The sequence below is a fragment of the Impatiens glandulifera genome, chromosome 7 (assembly GCF_907164915.1).
Source record: "Impatiens glandulifera chromosome 7, dImpGla2.1, whole genome shotgun sequence".
NCBI lineage: Eukaryota > Viridiplantae > Streptophyta > Magnoliopsida > Ericales > Balsaminaceae > Impatiens > Impatiens glandulifera.
In genome coordinates, this window is record NC_061868.1 from 50,819,990 (window position 1) to 50,839,491 (window position 19,502).

General features: G+C 32.9%; 2 protein-coding genes across 2 annotated transcripts; one reads left to right on the forward strand and one right to left on the reverse strand.

The window, feature by feature from the left end:
* LOC124944389 (receptor protein kinase-like protein ZAR1) lies at positions 1-2,082 on the forward strand. The gene is made up of 2 exons (XM_047484636.1): positions 1-1,306; positions 1,517-2,082. Exons 1-2 carry the CDS (start codon positions 1-3, stop codon positions 2,080-2,082), a joined length of 1,872 nt encoding a protein of 623 aa, XP_047340592.1.
* A 7,490-nt stretch (positions 2,083-9,572) lies between these two features.
* Positions 9,573-16,166, reverse strand: LOC124945055 (probable apyrase 1). The gene is made up of 9 exons (XM_047485425.1): positions 15,462-16,166; positions 14,780-14,908; positions 14,418-14,474; positions 14,249-14,341; positions 11,180-11,385; positions 10,939-11,033; positions 10,264-10,481; positions 9,983-10,172; positions 9,573-9,856 (listed from the first exon to the last, which is right to left on the reverse strand). Exons 1-9 carry the CDS (start codon positions 15,777-15,779, stop codon positions 9,741-9,743), a joined length of 1,422 nt encoding a protein of 473 aa, XP_047341381.1. The 5' UTR covers positions 15,780-16,166; the 3' UTR covers positions 9,573-9,740.
* Positions 16,167-19,502: the final 3,336 nt, after the last annotated feature.

Consider the following 19,502-nt stretch of genomic DNA (forward strand, 5'->3'; position numbering starts at 1 on the left):
ATGTCGACTTCTGCCATATGTGGAACTATATTATTATTGTTTATTGCATCCTTCGTTTCTTTAGCGTATTCTCTCAACGGCGATGGTCTATCTCTCCTCGCCCTGAAAGCCGCCATAACCACCGATCCAACTCGTGTCCTCTCAACCTGGTCCGACACCGATTACACACCTTGCCTCTGGGTCGGAATCTCCTGCGATCACAACCACCAAGTCACCTCTATTTTCCTTCCCTCCCGGGGCTTCACCGGTTATCTTCCCTCTGAGCTCGGTGCTCTCCTATCTCTCCGCCGACTCTCTCTCCCCCATAACAACTTCTCCGGCGCCATCCCTTCCCACCTCTTCAACGCTACCCATCTTCTTTCTCTAGACCTTTCCCACAACTCTCTCACTTCCCCCATTCCCTACCTAATAACCTCCCTTCAAAACCTCAATCACCTCGATCTATCTTCAAATCTACTCAATGGGTCTCTTCCTCAAGGACTCGATAATCTTCCCAACCTTGCCGGAACCGTCAATTTCTCCTATAATCATTTCACCGGGGAAGTACCGTCGTCGTACGGATTACTTCCATTAATGGTAATCTTGGATCTCCGGAATAATAATCTAACCGGAAAAATTCCGCTTGTTGGATCATTGCTGAATCAGGGGCCAACCTCCTTCTCAGGCAATCCTTATTTATGTGGGTTCCCGCTACAGACGGCATGCGCAGAACCAGAAGCGCAGAACCCTAGGGTTAACTCTGTTCCTAAAAATCCAACCTTTAGCAAGAATGGTTTGGAGGAAGGAGGGAGAGGAAAGGTGGGATCGGTGACGGTTCCGATAATATCGGGGGTAACAGTGGTGATTGGGGTGGCTTTTGTGTCGGCGTTGATGCTTCGGAAGAAATGGAGGAGGTCCGAGGAGGAGGAGGAGGAGAGGAGGAAGAGAGCAGGGAAGGAAGAGGAGAAAGAAGAGAAGGGGGGGCAGCAAAAGGGTAAGTTCGTAGTGGTGGGCGAGGGGTTGGGGTTTGAGTTGGAACTAGAGGAATTGTTGAGGGCATCGGCACGGGTGGTGGGTAAAAGTCGAAGTGGAATAGTGTATAAGGTGGTAGTGGGGAGAGGAGCGGGGACGGTTTTGGCGGTGAGGCGGCTGAGCGAAGGTGATGCGACTTGGCGGCTGAAGGAGTTTGAAGCGGAGGTGGAAAGCATCAGCAGGGTCCAGCATCCGAACATAGTGCGGTTGAGAGCTTACTACCATGCGGATGATGAGAAGCTGCTGGTGTCTGATTTCATCGGCAACGGAATTAGCTTGTACACAGCACTGCACGGTAAATTAAACACATTCCAATTAGGCCTACCTCTTTTTAAATTGTTAAAGATCTTAATTGATTTCCAATGTTAAGAAAAACAGAAAGTTAAACTTAATTAGACACAAGAATGAGCTAGTTAATTAGTCATCCTGAGTAGAAGAACACTAACTAACATGGTCTCTTATGGGCAAAAAAACTCTATCTAACATGTCATTTTCCTGCCGGCAGGAGGAGGAGGACCATGTGCTTCTTCGCTAGCAATAATATTATCATGGGCTGCAAGGTTGAAAATTGCTCAGTGCACTGCTAGGGCTTTGACCCACATTCACGAATGCTGCAGCACCAGCAGCAGCCCTAGGAAGCTGCACGTCGTCCATGGCAACATCAAATCCTCCAAAATTCTCCTCGACGATGAACTCCGTCCCTACATCTCCGGCTTCGGACTCGCTCGTCTTTGTAAAACGGCCGCCGCCACCACAACCCATCACAAACGAAATCAGCTGGTTGCTGCAACAACTCAAAAGTGTGACGACGTCTACTCCTTTGGGATGGTGCTTTTGGAGATGTTGACGGGAAAGGTTCCAGACGCGTCGCTTGACAACTTTGTGAGAAAAGTTTTCAGGGAGGAGAAGCCTCTCTCCGAGCTCATTGATCCTGCGCTGGTCGCCGAGGTTCATGCCAAGAAGCAAGTTCTTTCCGTTTTCCATACCGCATTGAATTGCACGGAGTTGCTACCAGAGCTGCGACCACACATGACCACAGTTTGTGAGGCTCTTGAAAGAGTTAGCTGCTGAATGAATGGCAATCAGAGCCTAGAGATGTTTGATCATTAATTTAATATGTTGTTGATTTCCTTCCCTAGTTTTCAATCCAAAAAACGTGCGGCGTCAAACAATCTGTGGTTTTGTTTCAAATGGGGGGTATGTGGGTTTTTCCTTTTTGCTTGTTAAAGAGTGTGAGAATTGTTTTATGAGTTATGACAACTACTTAGTTTACAACTTCTTAATAGGAATCAAAACAAAATTTTAAATTTACTACAAAGAAAAAAAAGCTGAAAAATAAATCCTTAAAAGGGTTTGCTGAAAAACTTTTATTGCTTTACAAAAAAAATTAAATTAAATATTTTTTATGGCAAAGTCTCCCTTTTGATTCTTACCAAAAATAACATTAAAACCCAACTAAACTAACTAAAAATTTAGTACACTTAATTTAATTTTACGTTTAAGAAAAAAAGGGGTCATTTTTAATATTATATGTACGTAATTATATAATTAACTTATTAAAAATATAATTATTTATTTCTTTTAAATTATTATTTTCATTCATCAACAACTTTCAAATTAATATTTTAATTTTTTTTAATTAAAAAAGAACTAACATACTTTTTTTAATCATTCCTAAACTAACATTGTTTACTATTTAAACTCATTTTTTTTTATATACTTTATTTTTTTAATTAATTTGTTTATTTACATTTAAATTAATATTTTTATAAATTTAATATATTTAAATTATTATTTGTATAAATTAAATTATTTATATTTTGATATATATTTTAAATTATTATTTTAATAAATTTAACTATATATTTTAAATTATTATTTTATAAAAAAATTATTGTGAAGAGACAATACAATAAAAAATACTAATTACTAATAAAAATTTGTTGTGAATAGACAATACAATGAAAAATTAACTATAATACTCATACTAAATTTGTTGTGAATAAATAACATAATGAAAAAAATAAATTAGAATGCTCATAATAAAAAAATGTATTCAAGAGACACAAAAGAGAGAGAAAAGCTATCGAGATTAAAAAGTAATAAACGTCGCTCGTCGTCGATTGAAATACGATCGGCACGAACAACACGATCAGCACGAACGACACGATTCACAAAATAAGTGACGCTAACCCTAAATCTATTACAATTGCATCGATATCTTTTCTGGACGCTTGTTTCCTAGTTGCGAGCGTCGATTAGTTCTCTAATCTTGGGTGTTTTCGGAAGGTTGACTTTTGAAGCGATTAATCGTTAAATCTTTAGGATTTCTGAATTGCCCTGTTTTTGCATTTACTCTTCTTTATTATTGTGTTCTTCTCTTAATTAATGAGGTAAAGAACAAAAATAAGGCGAAAGAAGTAAGAGAACTCGGGGAAATTGATACAAGCAAGAAAGTGATGGTTGAAACAAAACAGAAATAGAGTTCTGAGAATGCTGAAATAGAGCAGAAACATAGTTCTGATAATGCTGAAATAGAGCAGAAGGAAAATAGAGAAAATTCTCAAGAAAAAACTAAAATGACAGAAAGTATTCAGGAAGAAGTCAACAAAGATGAAAAATGGAGGGTTGAATATAATGAAAGGGCTAATCTCTACGGACTAAAGAATCAAATTTCGAAATTGCTATTTCAAGCGAAGAAAGAAGAGATTGTTCTTAGCAAGGAAAAAACTCAACAGTTTATAGCCTAACTTAATATTCACTACCTTCAGAACTGAAATATACTCAAAAAAGAAGAATATGATAAGATAGTTAGTTGGTCTGTAGAGATAATGCGGGAACTAATAAAGTGCCCAAAAACCGAGAATTACACTATCAGAAGTAACTCTAGTTGGAAAGTAAATAAAGTCCGGAAGAAAAACACTGAACAGAAAGCTGAAACTCAGGTACAATACAAAGGCAAAATTTACTTAGGGGATTTTAAACCAAAGGTTGAGATTTTCAAATCTCCTTTTGAGTTTAAATTACCCCTTGAAGTTGAAGGGTAATGCATTAAAGAGTGGGAATATGTAGTTGTTGGTAACTATATAGGAAAAAATCGTGTATCTTTCCTGGTCACTAAGGATGCCTTACTAAATCAATGGAACACATTGGACTGGAAAATGTATCCGAAAATATCAATGATCTTTATTTCCTAAAGTTCAAGCAGTGAACAAATTTGGAGAATATTCTGAAATTGGAGCATACTTATGTTGGGTCAAACTGCATGAAACTGGAAAGATGGTCTGAAGGATTGAACCTACGTAGCAAACCGAAAGAAACGACTCAAATTTGTTTCAAACTAAGGAACATTCCGGCTCATATGTACAATGCAGAAGCACTTAGTCATTTTGCTAGTCTACTAGGAAAACCATTGTATATGGACTCAATCACGGAAGAAAGAGAACACATCACATATGCTAGGATAAACATTGAAGTGCACCCTTGAAGTACACTACAAGCAAAAATGACAGTTATTGAAAGAAGAGGTAAGCCCACAGTCATGGATATTTCATATGAATGGAGGCCAAACATATGTGCATTCTGCAATACTTTTGAACATTCCAGTAATTAATGTGAAAAAATAATTGAAGAACAACAGGAAATCTTGAAAGTTCAGAAACAGAAAGATAACCTAAAAGTTCAGGAGAAGAATGAGAAAGCCAGGAAAATGAAACTAAAGAATCGTGAACTAGAAAACATCTAGAGGAAACTAAAGATGAAGAAGTAGATGATGAAAATGTTGAGGATTCAGAAGAAGGAGAAGATAAAAATTCAGAGGAAGAAGATGAAGAATCAGATAAAGAAGAAGAATTTGATGGTGAAAATGAAGAAGAATTAGAGGAAGAAAAATGTGAAGAATCATGGGATGAAAGCAATGGAAAATTAGCCGATGGAAGTGATAGAAAAGCAGTGGAGGAAAGTGAAGAGGAGACTATAAAAGTTGATCAAAACAACTCAGACAAAGTTGAAGTCATTGAATGCGCAGCTCACAAACAAACATTATCATATGCAATAGTTCAATCACCAATAGTAAAGCTTAGAGCTAAATAGGTGAGGATGAGACGTACATATAATCGTTGGAATTCGAGAAATGTAAATTGGGATTCTAAAACAGAGTAAGAGTAGTCAAAGATGAAATTTACAATAGAATCAAAAATTTTAAACTGTAGGTCTTGTATGCTTTTGTTATTTTTTACTGTAATCTTTATTTGTTTGTTGTTTCCAATCAAATACTCTAGGTCGTTGTTTGTCATCTTTTAATCAAAGATAGAGATTGTCTAACTTTGATTTTGACTATCTCTCATTTTTGGGATTTTTAATGAAATAGCGTTAAGCTGTTTTTCCAAAAAAAATGTATTCAGTAAATATTTATAAAAAAATAATAATTTAAATATATTGTTATGGATAGGGATGACAATGTAGCGGTTCGGGGCGGAGAATGCATTTACCATCCTCGTCCCGTTTTTATTTTTGAGATTTTTTTTAATATTATCCCCGCCCCGTTCGATTTTTGAGAATCTCCGCGGGGCATTGTTTATAAAATATTTTAAAAAATTATATAAACGCATTTTTTAATATAATATATATTATAATATATTAAATTTTTATAGTATTATAAAGAAAATAAACTTACAAACTCTTATAAAATATAATGAATAAATAAATATAATAGTGATTTTATATATTTAATTGTATTTATAATATTCAGGGTAGAATCGAAGTGAGATCGGGGAAGGGCGAGGAACACAAATACCATTCCACCCGGTCCATCCACGTTCGGTTTCGGAAAAAAAAAATGCCCCAAACGGGACAATTCGGTTTGGTTCTGTTCGGTTACTACTTGGCGATTTCAAATTTTCATCCTTAGTTATGGCAATAGAGAATATTTTTTTCTAAAAAATATATAATTAATTAATAATTAATATATATATATTAAAATATAAATAATAAAACTTATAAAAATAATAATTTAAAATATATATCAAAATATAAATAATTTAATTTATAAAAATAATAATTTAAATATATATATATATAATAATGAGTTTAAAGGTAAATAAACAAATTAATTTTAAAAAAAAATGAGTTTGAATAGTAACTAGGTTAGTTTGAGAAGTTGAACGACATACAATGTTATATTGGGTATTGGTTCCCGCTTAAACACAAAGCGCTTCCAGATGCCCGTGACATTTTGATCTCTTAAACCGACTCTTACCATTGGGTTACTTTGGTGGGGTTTTAATTTTTTTTTTACAAGTTTACAATTTTGATAAAAGATAAAAAAAAAACAATAATAATATTAAGAGTGGATATTGATTGTAATTTCTTAGTTTGTAATATTTGTTGTATTGTTGTGTGAATGTTACAAATCAGATATTTTATGGTATGTTGATTGTCATTCTTTAATCATAGTTATGGTATGTCTAGCTATTATTCTTGACCTCTCAATTTTAGGATTTTTAATTAAATAGTTTTAAGCATTTTTTCAAAACAAACAATAATAAATGTTATTAAAGAAGAGGTAAGCCCACAATCATGAATATTTAATATGAATGGAGGTAAAACAGATGTCAATAACAAAATTACAAAAGCAATTAAAAAACATCAGAAAATCCTAAAAGTTCAGAAACAGAAAAAAAAAAAACATGAAAGTTCAGGAATAGAATGAGAAAACCTAGAAAAATAAAATTGAAGAATCAAGAACTAGAGGAAACTAAAGATGATGAAGTATGTGATTAAAAATCAGAAGAAGAAGGAGATGAAGATGAAGAATAAGATAAAGAAGAAAAAGAATTAGCGATAAAAATGAAGAAGAATTAGAGGAAGAAAAAGTTGAAAATTTTGGAAATAAAAGCAATTTGAAAATTATAAGATGAAAGTGACAGAAAAATAGTTTAGGAGACTATGAAAGTAGATCAAAACAACTTAGACAAAGTTGAAGCCAAGAAATGCGCAGGTAAATGTGAAGTTTCTAAAATACTGAAACAAAACTTCTTTTATTAAATAAGTATTGGCTCAACTAAAGCAAAGTTAACACATGAGAATGATGTAAACAAATCTTACAAATAGACATCATCATACGCAACAGTTCAATCACTAATAGTAAAGTCTATAGCAAAAATTGTGAGCATGCGACGTGAATATAATCGTTGGGAATTAAGGAATTCATATTGGATTTTGAGAAATACAGATTGAGATTATAAAAAGTGAGAGTAGTCGAAGAGAGGAAGCTCACAATAGAATCAGAATTTTAAAATTGTAGGCCTTGTATTCTTTTGATGTTTGTTACTATAATATAATATTTGTTTGTTTGTTTCCAATCAAATAATATAGTGTCATTGTTTTTCAACCTTTAATCAAAGTTAGAGATTGTCTAGCTTTGATTTTAATCATTTATCTCATTTTGGGCTTTTTAATAAAATAACATTAAGCTGTTTTAAAAAAAATAATATTAATAAATTATAAAAATTATTTATCATTAATTAAAATTAAAATTTACTTAAAAAAATAATAATTTGTAAATAATAAAAAAACAACATTCATAAAATTAACAACTAAATAAGAATTAAATTTTAAATAGTTTGACAAATTTATAAAAATTATAATTATGATCAAAGGTGAACTCAAACATATGATGTCAATAGGTACCCGTATGCCCGATATTCATGGGTACCCGATTGTCGGGTTAGGGTATTTTAAATCAGGTTTGGGGTCGAGGTCGAGCATGGGGAGAAGGTACTCGGCCGGGTATGGGGTCGGAGATGAAGATTGTGCGAAACTCAAAACCGATACCCGATTTTATTAATATTAAAAGTATATTTTTTTATTAAAACTTAATATTACTTTTCAAAATTTTCAATCATTACAAATATCTCATAAATACATTATTTAAGTTAGTCTTATCCACACTCTACTTCAAATATTATCATAAATACACTCCACTCCATTTTTAAAAATTTTATATTATCAAGAAAATATTCTCTATATAAATCTTGATCTTTAACTTACTTTAATATCAAAATATTAAATTCTTTTATCATTCTTTATATTTAATCTTTTAACTTATTTTTAACTTTCACTTTTTTATTTTTAATATTTTGATATTACTAATTTTAAAATTATTTATATTTTTTTCTCAAACTTTATATTTTCATAATTAATTTTTTAATTAGGTAATGGGGTATCCGACGAATCGGGGATGGAATAGAAGTAGAGATACCTGCCGGATTTGAGTTCGGGTCGGATAGTAAAATCTAAATCGAATTCAGGGATGAGTATTTCACTACCCGATGGGTAGAGTACCCATTGTCATCCCTACTCAAACATAATAATTAGTGATGAAGTATAACAAGTTGATTAAATCAATAAAAAAACCAAATATTTTGAGGAAAAAAAAAAGAAAAGAAGAAGTCATGTGAAATAATGACTAACCATACATATATTATAAAGAAGTGATAGGATTCCGAGCTCAAAGAAAGATCTCATTGATTCTTTATTGTAAAATATTTTTTAATTCGGTAACTTTTTATTTCTTTTGCATACACAAAGTCTACAAAAATCATCAAGACAATCGAATAGTACAAATAATAAACAACTCACCAATAGTTAAGACCATATTTAATGGCCACTCAAACTCAAACGCAAAATGAGTTTCTCCACTCTAACCGACACTTAAACCCGAAAATACCATTTTCTCTTTCATAAATATGCATACGTGTTTTATATTTATAAATTCATTTTATTTTGAAAATTATAAATAAGTTTTTTTAATATTAATATGTTAGTAATTTTTATCTTCATCATTTTTAAGTTTATATTTTATTATACAGGGAAAAGCTAAAAAATTAATAAAACACAAAGTTAGGAAAAAAAATATATGTTCCAAGCTAAGCTATGAAATTGAAAAAAAAAATTGAAATTACTAAAGTAATACTTAAAGATAAAATATTATATTTCCACAATAATTAAAAATAGAAGATAAATAATAAAATTAATGATAAATAATAAAAATATAATTAATAATGTTTAATTTATTTTTTTAATGTGTATAAATTATTATTGTATAATTAATTTTATCATAATTTTTTATAATTGAATGAAAATAATATTGGAGGTTAATTTGTAAAGTTGATAACTATATAAGAGTATAAAAAAGTTACGTGAAAAATAATATTTCAAGAATATTTTTTTTGAGTTTAAAGATAAATCTTGAGTTAGAGACAAATTACTATTTGACAATATTTGACAAGACAATTATTGTATTTTAAATTTGAGAATAAATTTTAAAATTATAAATAATCTAAAAGTAATATTATTCAAACTTTAAAAATCAAGAATATAAAATTCTATTCAAATAAATAAAATGTCACGTCAGAAAAAAAACATTACACCAAAACAAATTTAAGTTAAGTTCGAAAGAAAAGAAAGTGATTTTTTTTTTTTTTTTTTTTTTTTTTTTTTTTTTTTTTTTTTTTTGAGAGAGAAATACATATATGATTTAACTATATATCCTGAGTTGATTTATATTTAAGGTCGATTAATTTTAGAACAAATTGAACTGATCCCTCACATAAGTATTGGTCCAAGCAAAATCAAGGATTGATGATAGTGTTCATAACACTGATGATGCCAACATAAGCAGCATCCAGTTGATCTACTCACCCAATAAATAATATTTATGTATGGAGTTACACTAATGATGACATCACTTCAATCGCACTACCCAGTGGCCATGCTGCTTCAACTAAGGAATTTTTATATTCAACTTTCTTGACCAATGTAATCTCTTGCAAAGGCTGCAGGCCTGAAATGAACAAAAGGAACGCCAAAGGAGTAATTAGCGCCCACTACAAAATCTGTGTTTTGGGGGCTAGAAACTTTTGAAAATGGGAGCTTTATGCATATGGTAAAAAAGAGAGAAGAAACTTGCCAAATCCATAAATAAGTAATGTGTATTGGTACACAAGATCCAAGCACAAGTATGGGAGGTTATCCTTTTCAACATGTGGATATAAAGATCTAGCTTCCTCCATTGTTGTTTGACAAGCACGCTTAGCTGCATCCTCAAAATCGATAGGCCGGACTTTAGCGGCAGCTGCGTTTGGATCAACAAAACCGGCCTAGATACATCAACAATTAAGTCATCTTTTACATAATACGCACATGGTAAAAGCTAGGACAAGATAAAGAAATCAATGAAATGCAATTTACCTCAGCAGCCCTGTCAAAGAAAAATGAGGCAACAAATAGATTCTTCTGGCCATCGCCACCCCCACCATTCCAAATCCCAGCAAATGTACACTTCATGTACTTGCAAGAAATCTCTTCAACCCTGAGAGCTTTGTAAGCTAAGTTCTTACACTCGTTAATACTTGAACCAGATGTTGAAGCTGATGCTTCAAAGGATTCTCCACTGTAATTGTAACGACCTTAAGTAAGAGAAACAAGTAACAAGCCTTAGTATTATTTCATTTGGTTATTAACAAAATATAATGGAAATGATAAAAAAAAAAAAAGGTACTGGGTTTTGTGAAACAGTGTAGCTATGAAATGTACATATATAAATATTTGGGACCTAAAATATAAGGGGATGATAGGCAATCTGATTAAAGAAAACACATCTAGACACCCGGCAAAAAAAATGGAAACTATCATGAAATTATAAAAACAACATTCAATGATGTGAAATGATTTAATCCGCTATTAATAATATAAGCTTCAGTTGTTGCATGATATTCATTGAGATTGAAGCAAATGTGAAAGTAAGTGCAAGTTTTCTCCATAGGTTGCAGATATTACATTATCCATAAATGCACATAATATGGTTCTATGTGATAAGTTTCCCATGCATTACTGAGATCAAAGGTTCTGAAAACCCTGTTTAACCTTGATAACCAGTCAGGATGCATGGGCTGCCAGAACCACCTTCAATCTTCTTCAGAATCTCTGCTCGAGCAGCTAATAAGCCATAGTTCAAGTAACTGCATAAACCAAATGTAAAAACTGCATGAGATGTGGATCTAACGTCGGTACCACCCTTTCATCACCTTTAAATTATAATAGGAGATTGGATTCATATCATACAGGATAATCAAACATGGGGTCTGAAACAGAGAAAACAAACAACCTGTGAACATAAAGGTAGTACTTCACTCCTTGTAAATACATTTCCTTCACATATGTTTCCTCTCCATCTGATGCTTTAGGAGATTTTGCAGCATCTGACCCCGATATAGCATAAGCCATTTGAACAGATCCTCCACCCAGATCAATTACTCCAACTGTATTAGCATGTGATTTACCCAGATTTCCTAATAGATAATTTATGGTTACCTGCATAACAAAAGAAAATTAGGAGATTTCCAGAATCCCAACCTACTGGTGGCATGCATACTAATTTTTTTAATTCAGGTTCTATTTTTCCATGTGATTAATTGCTTGAACTTGCATAATAGTTCTCAAATGCATTAAGAATTTCATTTGCAATGACCACATAATTCTGGTAAATCTTGGCCTCCATGACAATCAAAAACTCTGCTCACATATCTCCTGAATAACAGGAAAAGTTCTTTTACACTATTTAGCAGCATCAAATTGAAAAATAACAGAAAATGTAAAACTGTGAGGCTAAAATGAACTGAAATTATAGTATAGATTTGCAATCAAATGGTCCCCAACAGGAAAAAAAAATATTATTAAAACAATCTAGTTGTGTTTCAAATTGCGAGGACTGTTAAAAAACAATAGGGGAAAAAATACAACATGATGATTGACCACCAAAATGATAATATGCAGATTACAGTTACAAAAAAAGGTTGATCAACAAACAGTAAAACAAAATCTAAACATGAAAAGAGACTGGCACTGAACCCTAAACAAAAAAGGAATGCTAGGAAGGATACAACAGTAAAAGGAATGCTTGTTCCACTTGAGACTTATGACTTGATTTTGTAATGAGATATATTTATAAAATATAAAATAGAATAAAAGATTTAAAATATAAAAAAAATTGGAACGTCATAAATCAAAATAAAGGTGCAAACAGAATCATTTTATTATTATTACTTGAACAATCACTTGCTCATAATCCAAATAAAACAAGGCCTAAGTGTGGTGGTGGAAATGTTAAAACATAGTTTGCACATGAAAGAAGTTGAAGAGTTTGTGGTAGGTGATGAAGACTTGATATTTGAAATAAATTGGGAGATTGTTAGTTGATTATTTAGTAGATCACGAATAGAACTACTTGATTCCTTTAGTGAAGAAAATTTTGTCTGCTTCTGAGAAAAAGAAGAAAGAATGGTGCATCTCCACTCGCACTACAAATTTTTGAATTTAATGATATGTAAAGAACAAGCAAGCAAGCCAATTACTAAGGAGACCAACATCATGAATATAGTTCTTGTCTACACCTTATTAAATTGAACAGTTTCTAAGTTACAGCTCCACAAATGAAGTTGCCAATTAAGCTGCATCTTAAACTGTACAAAGTTGATTAGATCAAAGCTGAAACAATTTTATCCATCTTTTATCACTAATAGATCAGAAAGGCTGGTCTAGAAGTGAAAGAGGAACCCACCTATGAATAGCTTTTAGGTGAAAATGGTAACGTAATGTTAATAAGCAAAAGATAACTCCACCAATAACTATCATATTAGGGTTTATATATAGAATTGGCCGAATTCATAAATGAGAAGGGAGAGATATTCAAGCATGGGATGAGTCCAAGAAGAGGAACATAGACGAGAAGACCCCTAGAATGTACAGGAAAAAAGCAGAAAAGGGGAACTATTCCTTCAATTCATTTTCTTACATCTCATTTCCCCTACTATTTATAGGTGTCATTTCTAACTTCCACAAACTCTAACTACCTTTATTTATCTTATTGAACAAGGGTCATCTTTTTTTTTTTTTAAGAACGCTGGGTTCCGCTATTTTTTTTGGAGCGCGACTAATCCCTGTGGGTTAAACACATAATCCGCAAACACACTTGGCCAATTAACTAGGCGAGGTGCTAATCGTTTTATCATGAATAAAAATAAATTAAAATACAACAAAGAAAAAGTGTGTTAGATTCCTAACTACCTTTAATTATCTATATAACATAATAATATTTATTACTCTAATACATATACTACCTACACAACAAATTTAATATATTTATTAACTTAATACACACTGCAATCTATTTAATATTTTTACTCTCCCCCTATCTACTAGAATTTTAGTAGTATATTAGTTTATGTTCTTCTTGTTAGCTAGTTGTAAGTATGTTTTTCTACTACCAAAGGTCTCGGATTTTATTCTCATTAAGAACGTTTTAATTTGAAATGGGTGGTCATTACTGTGGGATTATGTGCTAATTTCCTAAATTCAAAAAAAAAAAATTGTGAATCTGTTTTGACATAGCTAGAATTTTCGTTCATTTATGCTCTAGTTGCTTAACAACTTGGTGAAGACAACAATGAACGCTAGATACTTAAAAAGCTTATCAGTCAACAATGAACCCTCTTTTAGTTAGAGTTGTTAGAGTTCTTTTATGGGATCAATGTTCTTAGCTTGTAAGATAAAAAGACAAGATTGGTAGAACCCTAGAACAACAATTTGGCTTTTTTGTGTGTTCTTGCCTTGTAAGACAACAATTTGGCATGCTAGAATCCTAAAACAATTAATGCTTCTCCTCCTCCTTTTGTGTTCTAGCCTTGTAAGACAACATTTTGGCATTTATTTCATTTATACAATACCTTCCCAAAAATATCAATACAAAAATATCATAAAAGTATCTAAAAAATCACACACTTCAAATTGACAAAAGAATGAAGAAGCTTAACTACATAGATTTTCATTTAATTTGTTTTTTTTCTCTTCTCACATGAAAGCATCAGTCAATCATCAGATAAAAAATGTATCATCTCTCGTCTATGCCTTTAGCATCTTGAATAGCACAATAATCATTGTCTGGTTAGAGTAACGATTTTGATCAAATGTGACAAGTTCAATTTGACATTGAACTTTAAGCCATCAACCAAAGAAACCAAGTCATATTTTTAAACAAAGAAAAATTAATATCAAGTGTCTGGTGCCAAAACCTCAAACTTGTGGTTGCTGAAAACCCAAATTAACATCAGGTTAAGTTTGACAATGTTGAACGCCTGAACAATTATCATAACAAATTGGAAATATAATTAGATCATACCCACTGATAAGCACCTTCCTGGTTTCCATCCAAAACAGTGACCCAACCATCATTGGAATTGAAGCCACTTTTATTTCTCAAAAAGTCTCTAACCTTCCCAAAGGAAAACATGATTCAATATTACGATAATATTGTTGTACGAAATGAAATAAAACGAATAGAAGTTCACCGCTTGCAAGATTTTGTCTGATGCATCACCCTGCAACTGCCTCAGACCTGCAGTTGCCTGCTCATGCATTCGGCATATAAATTTTCAGTTCCTTGAATGTTTAAGTTGCACAGGGAGCTTAACTTAGGTTAAGATGCACACATTAATCAATCAAAAGCTTAAAGATGTGAAAAAGGAAGAGAAGTAAAAAGTGCAAATGCTAATTTTTCTCTTTTATTCTAATTAGCTGATTAGTACACATGCCATATTTGATTGAATAACATTACATACTGTGACAAAACAACTTTACTCTAGTAGTACTCTTGAAATAGTCTTCCTAAAGATTATTTCATAAAAGTGCCACACTTATGCATATTACCTACCCCAACTCGGACTGGTGTGCTTCTATGCAATTCTCTTGGTATAACATTTACTGCATCCTCTAACAAAGGCTTAAGAGAGTCCGCAGCAGCTTTTGGGTCTTTCTCGTAATTGCTTAAACCGGGTTTTAACTGCAATACAAAGCGGGATGAGAAATAAACAAGGCATGAAATGCACAACCAACCTAAAGAATAAATTAAAAAATAATAGCAAAAGCATAAATTCAAAAGTTCAACAATCACGATATAGGGAAATAGATACAATAATGGAACAAAATTTTGCCTTGAAGACTCACAATGTAGACTACTTAGCATATTTCTCATATCCAGGATATATACTAATGTAATGGGTGCACCGATTATAGTATCCAGGTTTGAAAGTGGAGTTACAGCAACAGGAGTTAGTTAGCATTGTTTTCTTTATAATCAAAATTCACATAATTGATCTGCAATAAAAAAAATTAGGGACAAATACATGCTTTAACTTCTTCTATCTTTTTTTAACTCACTAAAATTAGAACATCTGGATAGTTTATGAGAGTTAGATGGACATAAACCAAGTTACTAGAGAGCATTACTAAAAGATGTGATTAACCCTCAAGCAACTATAAAAATAATTCAGCAAAAGCATAATGAAAAAAATGAAGTTCCTGTCTCATAATGGGAAACTGAAGTTCATGTGTACCTGTTTGAAAAGTTCGAGATCTTTGCCTATAGAAACAAGATCCAAATTCTTATCAAAGCAAAATACATGCACACGGCTACCAGAGCTGCCAGCATCAAAGATAACAGCATAACGCTTGGAGCCACTGCGGCCCTTGACATAATTGGGTGCAACCTTGCGGCTAGATAAGGATTCGATGGAATCGGAGGGGGAATTGGAATGCATCAAGAAAAGAACAAAAAAGACGATTAGGATAGGGACCGAAATCACCATTATAACGCCTCGGAAACGGTGCATCTTATCAGAGACTGACTCGGGCTGTCGATTACGCTTCAACATTTTATCTAATTGATTGTGGTGGTCCTGGTCTGCTACAGTTGGAAGTGACGGAAAGATAAAGGACTGCCCCTCCAGAAGTTCCGCTGCCGATGGAGATCGGTATCGGATCTGACCGTTTCCGGCCGCGGTGGCCTTCAAGGACTGCACCTCATGTGAGGACTCCAGCTCTTCTCTAATCTTAGTCGCTCTATCTACCAGATTCGACAGCAGCGAGAATGAGTAAAACTTGAAACAAATCCTTCAGATCAGGCGTCTACGGTTACTTCATGCACTTCTGTCCCAAAAACCTCTACTCCAAACAGAGCCTAAGCTTCTGAAAATTCACTAGTTGTATAATTTGGCAGAGTGTAGACGTGTTGCGGACTTGCGGTGGTTTGATTAATTGGGAAGCCATAGAGTGGGGTTATGGTGGTTGATTAAATGGGATCCTTCTTGGTTTAAAAGTAATTTTATCACCAATAATTTTTGGCCAAAATCAAAGAGGGATATATTGAGACTTTGGTTACTGGTTCCTTATCTCTAAGACCAATAACAAAATATGTTATTCAAATTGGACCAATTGAAGAGATCGAATTTCTAACGGGACACAGGAAAGAGAGATATGATCCGGTGGAAAAATTATGAAAACAATAATTCTAAGAGAAGAATAAGAAACAATAATAAAAAAAATATATTGCTGGTAGACCTAATCGTCCGAGAGAGTTAAAAGATGGTAAAACGAAATCAAATAATATAATTAAGAGGTAACAAATTTCACAAAATATTTTATTAACATGCAATTGAGGACTGAGTTAAACTTATATAACAACTTAACTCACCAATATTTAATTAGTTTTTAATAGAAGTTTGTTTTGAATAATAGAAAACTAAATAACAGAAAATAGTAAAACCAACAATTAGATATCCAACCTAACTACTCAATTTGGACATTTACATGGCACGATTCTATCCCAGTCATTCGATCAATTTTGGGATTATAGTATTATCCCCTTTCAAATATTTTTCGTAGTCGACAAAGAGATATTGACATTCTTTTCCTCCAGTCTTTTTTTTTTCCTGCGTCACGAAGTTTCGTTCACCAAAAATGTTGTTTGTCATTTAGTTCGTGCACAAAGTTGGGAAATCTCTATAATGACAGCAAAGATCCCTTTGAAGTTTTTTAATTGGGAAACATGGAAGACGTGTATCTTGGCATTGTCTCCAAGTTCTAGCTTGTATTTTACTTCCCCAATCTTGTCCACCACTTGGAAGGGCCCAAAATACTTGGGTGAGAGCTTATGGAATAAGCTCTGGACCGAGAGTTGCCTATATGGTTGTAACTTCACCAATGCCTAACCTCTCACCTCCAAAGTGAACTTCTTTCTCATTTTATCCTTCAATTGCTTCATACGATTCTTGACTCTTTGCAAATGGAACTTCACATATGGGTGTGTGGACAGGGGGAGAATATACATACTACTTCAGAAGCATGTCGGAATCAGCATGCACAGCACCCCCTAAGAGCAATGTGAAAAAAACAGGCCTCAAATATGATGATCAGAAGGTTCAGGATCATGATGAAGCTGGAAAGTAATGACCAAATATTCAATACTAGTACCTGAGATGGTATCAAGTGCTAATAAATCATAGTCAGAAACAACACCAACCTGCAACCAAAGCAAAATGGTTAACCTATCTTAGACATCAACCGATCCAATAACAAAATAAGCAATCAAGAAGGTCTAGTCGTTGTTGTTCCGTTTTGAACTTGTCTAATAAATGACTCATGAAACCTAAGAAGAGTAAAAGAATCGTACAGAATATCATTCTCCAAAGACAATATCTATCCAAATATTTCCATGATCATGATTCAATAGATGTGCAAAAATATTATAGCGTATTATAGGCATCCAGAAAAAATCATTGGTCTTCTAAGAAGAGCTGTGGTGATTTTATGTTATGCTATGATTACAACATGTACAGGGTAAGAAAATCCAAGCAAATAGCATAAGTACAATGACATGAAAATTAACTCCGACATCGGGGAGTAGTACCATGCTACAGTGCTTTAATGTATGACACGATACACATATATGTTTAAACAGCAACTTGGTCCTAAGGTTACAAGCAAGAGAATTTCAACATTCACCACCAAAATTCATAATCACTCCTTAGCGAGTCTTATCACATACAAAAAGAATTGTATTCGATGATCCTTGTGACACCAAAGTAGTTTCAATTGAAAAACTGAGGACAACTTACAATTTTGAATAGCTTGTTTCACCGATAATGGCATCAGCTGATCTTTCTAAGCATCAAAAGCTGCTGAACTCACCGATATTCATCTTTTCAGAAATATAATCCTTAGAAATACAAACAACCAATCTTTTCCCCTCCCTCAAAAATATAAATATATTAGCCCCATTTGAAAACATTATTGTTTTTGTTGGGACATTTTCAGATACAGAAACGTTTGGAAACTAAATTTAGTCCGAGACAAATTAAAAAAATTATTTATGTTTTTAAATCTGGAAACGGATCCAGATACAAAAACAATTACTTTCTAGCAGTAATTCCCGAGGATACAAAGAGTTCAAACATCGTGGGCTGCCTGCCTCGCTCCACTCCAGTTATGTCATCGAACGAAGTATTCCTCTCCCCACGCTTCGGGAACAGCACATGCATGCTTCAATCCCATCATCAATCAAACTATCAAATATTTTATACTTTGATTCGGTATAAGTTATTTGAAATTAATCTCAAATAATCTTTCAATCCATCACTTTTTTTTTATCAAACTTTATTTCTTAGATTTATTTCTTCCTCTTGCATGACCTCCACTTCCATCAATGTTCTTTGAGAATTGAAGTTTACACTTCAATCTCTCGACGTCCAAACTATTTTACTTAGCTATTTTGAGTGAGATTTATTTATATGTGTCATATGCTTTAATGAATATTGAGTTTTAAACAAGTTTTTTTGTTACCCTTCAACATGTACCTGTGATTTGCCAGCATTCACATCTGTGTGAGTGTGACCCTTCAACATGTACCTGTGGGTGATGACTTTCTCAAAGATTTGAAGGAATCTGTGCAAACTGTAAGTTGGTCTTTGAGAATTTTTTTTTTATCAAAGATGCAATAATATTTTTTTCCTGTCCATTATTTGTGTTTAAAGGAAATCATAAATAAATAAAGGAGTGGCAATCTACTTAATAGAAAATATATCTACTACTAAAAAATAAAAATAATAATAATGACAAGAAGTCTATCAAGAGTTTGATTATAAATTTTGCTTTCCAGGTAAAAGATAATCCAGGCCCTATAAGTGGAGGGCTTGCTCCCATCTACGGCGCAGCTGGGAAGATGCCAGACAGAGCCATGGTTGGGGAGTTGGTTGGGGAGTTGTTGATTGATTTTATGGACAATTCTTGTTAGGTGTTATTTGGCAGACAATACAACTTAAGTTTATTCCTGTGTTATTGCATTGTGTTTTCAGTTCAAGGATCTAAGTAAAAGTTTTCAGTTCAGGGATCTAAGTAAATAATATAACAGTGTGTTTATTTGATCTTAATTAATATTTTAGATACATAAATATTCTTACAACTTGTTATTTTGAAAGTATAGATCTTGTTTATAAATATTTGTAAATAAGGCAATGTGGTTATTTTGAATAACAATAAACTTATTTCTAAACCTTGAATGAATTTGAAGTCATGCATTTTTTTCTATTTTTTTCTATGAC

What these genes read in the sequence shown, in the direction of transcription:
- LOC124945055 (XM_047485425.1), bottom strand. Translation starts at nt 15,779, where the DNA reads ATGTTGAAGCGTAATCGACAGCCCGAGTCAGTCTCTGATAAGATGCAC. An exon ending in CAGACAAAATCTTGCAAGCG is followed by an intron (nt 14,342 to 14,417) that starts GTGAACTTCTAT and finishes TCCTTTGGGAAG; the next exon opens with GTTAGAGACTTTTTGAGAAA. An exon ending in CATCCTGACTGGTTATCAAG is followed by an intron (nt 10,482 to 10,938) that starts GTTAAACAGGGT and finishes CTCTTACTTAAG; the next exon opens with GTCGTTACAATTACAGTGGA.
- LOC124944389 (XM_047484636.1), top strand. Translation starts at nt 1, where the DNA reads ATGTCGACTTCTGCCATATGTGGAACTATATTATTATTGTTTATTGCA. An exon ending in CTTGTACACAGCACTGCACG is followed by an intron (nt 1,307 to 1,516) that starts GTAAATTAAACA and finishes TCCTGCCGGCAG; the next exon opens with GAGGAGGAGGACCATGTGCT.